The following is a 3158-nucleotide window of genomic DNA, read 5'->3' on the forward strand; positions in this document are numbered from 1 at the left end:
CTTTAAAAATTCAGCCCTTCCTATGTTACCAAAATCTGTTTAAAGGGATGGAGCAGTTGCTGGCTCTGAGCAGCTTTTGGTCCCAAAGCATCAGGAGTCCTTAAGTTTTTCAGGTCAAGTTCCTAAGTTCTTCCACTGTTTTTAGTTCTGCTTGTCTCCTTTGTGTTTCCAAGGGTAGATGAGCTCTCCAAGGAAGAGTTTCTTGCAGAGAGATGCCCAGGAGTCCCTGGGATAGCAGCTGTAGGTGGGCAGTCTGTAGGTCTGGACCACACCTCCATAGGAGAGGGGGTTGATCTGTGTGGAGAAAGAGGGACAGCAGCAAGGGGAGCATCAGTCCTGCTCCTCATACAGCACAGAACCCCTCCCTGCCTTGCTAAGGCTGTTTATCCTTCTCCAACATCCCCCAACATTAACAAATTGAGCTTGGCAAGGGGTGTTACTAGAATCATTCCCAAGCAGAGGGGCAGACAAGAACCAGCATGAGAGGAATGAGAGGGGAGTGTGGTACACACCAGAGTGGAGGGGACAGTGGCTGGAGAGACAGCAGACAGCAACAGAATCACAGAGTCATGGAATTTTCTAGATTGGAAAAGACCTTTAAGATCATTGAGTCCAACCCTTAAGCCAGCACTGCCAAAGCCACCACCAACCCATGTCCCCAAATGCCACATCCACACTGCTTGTGAACATCTCAGGGATGGTGATTCCACCACTGCCCTGGGCAGCTGTGCCACCATCTCACCACCCTTCCCATGAAGAAATGTTTCCTAATATCTAATTTAAATCTACATCTAGTACTGCACTGGGACTCCAGGAACTCCTCTGGAATTTAGCTGTACCTGTTATGAGCCCTCAGCTCACAGCTGTGTGTGAGGTTAAACCTGGTATCACCCGAAACCACCCAGTGGAACCAAGTCTCAGCACAGCAGGATCACACCACAGAGCTCCTCATTACCATTTTCAATTAAGTCTCCTTGGCTGAGTTAATCTTTTTTAATTTGACTTCAATCACCATCCCAAGTCTGTGCCTACAAAAGTTCTGCCCATGGTCCCCAGTTGCTGCACTGACCTTTTGAAGACAGGGATGTGAACAGACACATTTACTGTACAAGGGGTGACAGAAGCATGTCAGACCTTGGAAATGCTCATCCCAGTGAAGCATTCAGGCTAGGGAGGCAGGTGAAGTCCACAGAATGGATCCAGTGTGGCATGAAAAGGATGCACAGCACAGCCTCCAAAGGACCAAAGCAGATGGCACAGAAATGGTGGAGCTTAGAGCATAGACCATGAGAGATGCCCAGGGGTGAGGACTTACAGAGGCAGGGAAAGCTTGGTCAGTGGAGACAAATAGAAGGACATCCTTCTCTAGCAGAACCAAGCAGCTCTGGGAAGGGAGACTGTAATTCACAGCACAGAATCCAGCCACAAAGGAAGGAGAGACAGCAAAACCCATGCACAGTCACTGCTTGGTCAAAGCTGAGTATTTTTTTGTCCACTAAAAAGCATCTGGGTTTCTGGGAGTTTCCCTGTGCCACCAGCTTGCTTCAGCTGCTTGGAGCTCATGGAGTGGTGAGGGATGAACCCCAGTGCCTACAGAGATGGAGCCCTTGGAAAGCAGCGTTGAGCTAAGAGTTCCTTAGAACTAATCCTGGAGATCTTTGTCAAATTAGTTTCAAAGTACAAGATTGCTCAAGCAGAAGGGGGAAATGCCTGTACACAGAAGCATCTCTAGGAAGTTCAGGCAAAAGGTCAGGGCAGCTGCTTGCAGGGAAAATTATAAAATAGAATAAACAGCGTGGGGGGGGGAAAGGAGAAAAGGCCAAAGAAACCTGTCCCCAGCACTAACAGCTGTAAAACCCAAGTAACAATTTCTGCCCATTTCCTCAGCTGTAGGCAAAGCAGAGCGTCTGAAGCGCAAACACGCTGTGGGAGGAGGACAGGAACTGCCGCTCCACAAGGGAGAGACACAGCGTGTGCTCCTTTGCCTATGAGCTGTGTGGGCTGGGAGGTCTGCACACATTTCTTGGTGAGAAGCATCTCTGGGTGGAGTGGTGATACCCAGGGGTAGCACTGGCCACTGTAATAACCAGGGCTCCTCACACCCAGAGCAATTCACATCCCTGCCTCTCCTGGTACAAATGCAAGCAAAGAGGCAAAACTCATTATTAGTGAAGAGGCAATATTTGTTCCCCTTATGAAAGTTCTGTAGGTCAAAGCTATAATAAACCCTGCTAGAATATCCATCCTAATGGAGCTGTTCCCTTCTCCCTTCCTCTGCTGGTTTAACCCTTTCCAAAGCAATTGCTGGAGGAGATGAGACTTTCAGCAGAAGGTACATGAATGGATCAAACTCATTGTGATCTAGAATCTCAGAATGTCAGACTGTTTGGGTTGGAAGGGACCTTAAAGCCCATCTTGTTGCACCCCTGCCATGTCCAGGGACACCTTCCACTGTCCCAGGCTGCTCCAAGCCCTGCCCAGCCTGGCCTTGGGCACTGCCAGGGATGCAGGGGCAGCCACAGCTGCTCTGGGCACCCTGTGCCAGGGCCTGCCCACCCTCCCAGGGAAGAATTTTTTCCTAATACCTACTCCAGATCTGCCCTCCTTCAGCTTAAAGCTGGTTTTCTCCCTGGGCTATCAGTTAAGTTGAGCCACACTGCCAGAAATATTTCTTCTTGTGCACCAAAAGAAATTTAAACACTAATGAAAATACTGACCTATGTAAGAGCTCCTGAAGAATATTAAGTAGCATTTGAAATGGAAATATCATCCCCCATCCTCTGTCCCCCTCCAGGGTCTGGACTTTGCATTCCAGAGGCACTATCTTAAAAATCAAAAATAATCCCTTGGCTGAACCAGGAGCTGGTTGGGAATGCTCAAAGCCAGCATTATTGATTTCTAATCCATCCCCAGTGCCCCACAGGACAGCTCAGACTATCACCTACAGCTGCAATTATTTTGGGTGTAGGTCCATGCATCCAGCCTGACTTGCACCAGGCACTACTCCAAGAGGGCTTCCACACAGAGAGGGGGCAAAGCCACTGCAGGTTCTCAAGAAAGGCACATCACTGTGTACAATAAATAAGAATTCCACTTAAAAATAGGTTTTTTAGACTACTCTTTCCAAAGGCCTATTACAAAGTGAGTTATTCAGCAGG

General features: G+C 48.5%; 1 protein-coding gene across 1 annotated transcript in view; it reads right to left on the bottom strand.

The window, feature by feature from the left end:
• Positions 1-43: 43 nt before the first annotated feature.
• The window catches only part of PIGQ (phosphatidylinositol glycan anchor biosynthesis class Q), a 32758-nt gene continuing 29643 nt past the window's right edge, over positions 44-3158 (bottom strand). Inside the window, exon 11 of the mRNA XM_031060482.1 lies at positions 44-294. Within this exon, the coding sequence (XP_030916342.1) occupies positions 142-294 (153 nt within the window). The 3' untranslated portion in view covers positions 44-141. The remainder of the gene's footprint in view (positions 295-3158) is intronic.

The sequence above is a fragment of the Geospiza fortis genome, unplaced genomic scaffold (assembly GCF_000277835.1).
Source record: "Geospiza fortis unplaced genomic scaffold, GeoFor_1.0 scaffold114, whole genome shotgun sequence".
NCBI classification, from domain to species: Eukaryota; Metazoa; Chordata; class Aves; order Passeriformes; family Thraupidae; genus Geospiza; species Geospiza fortis.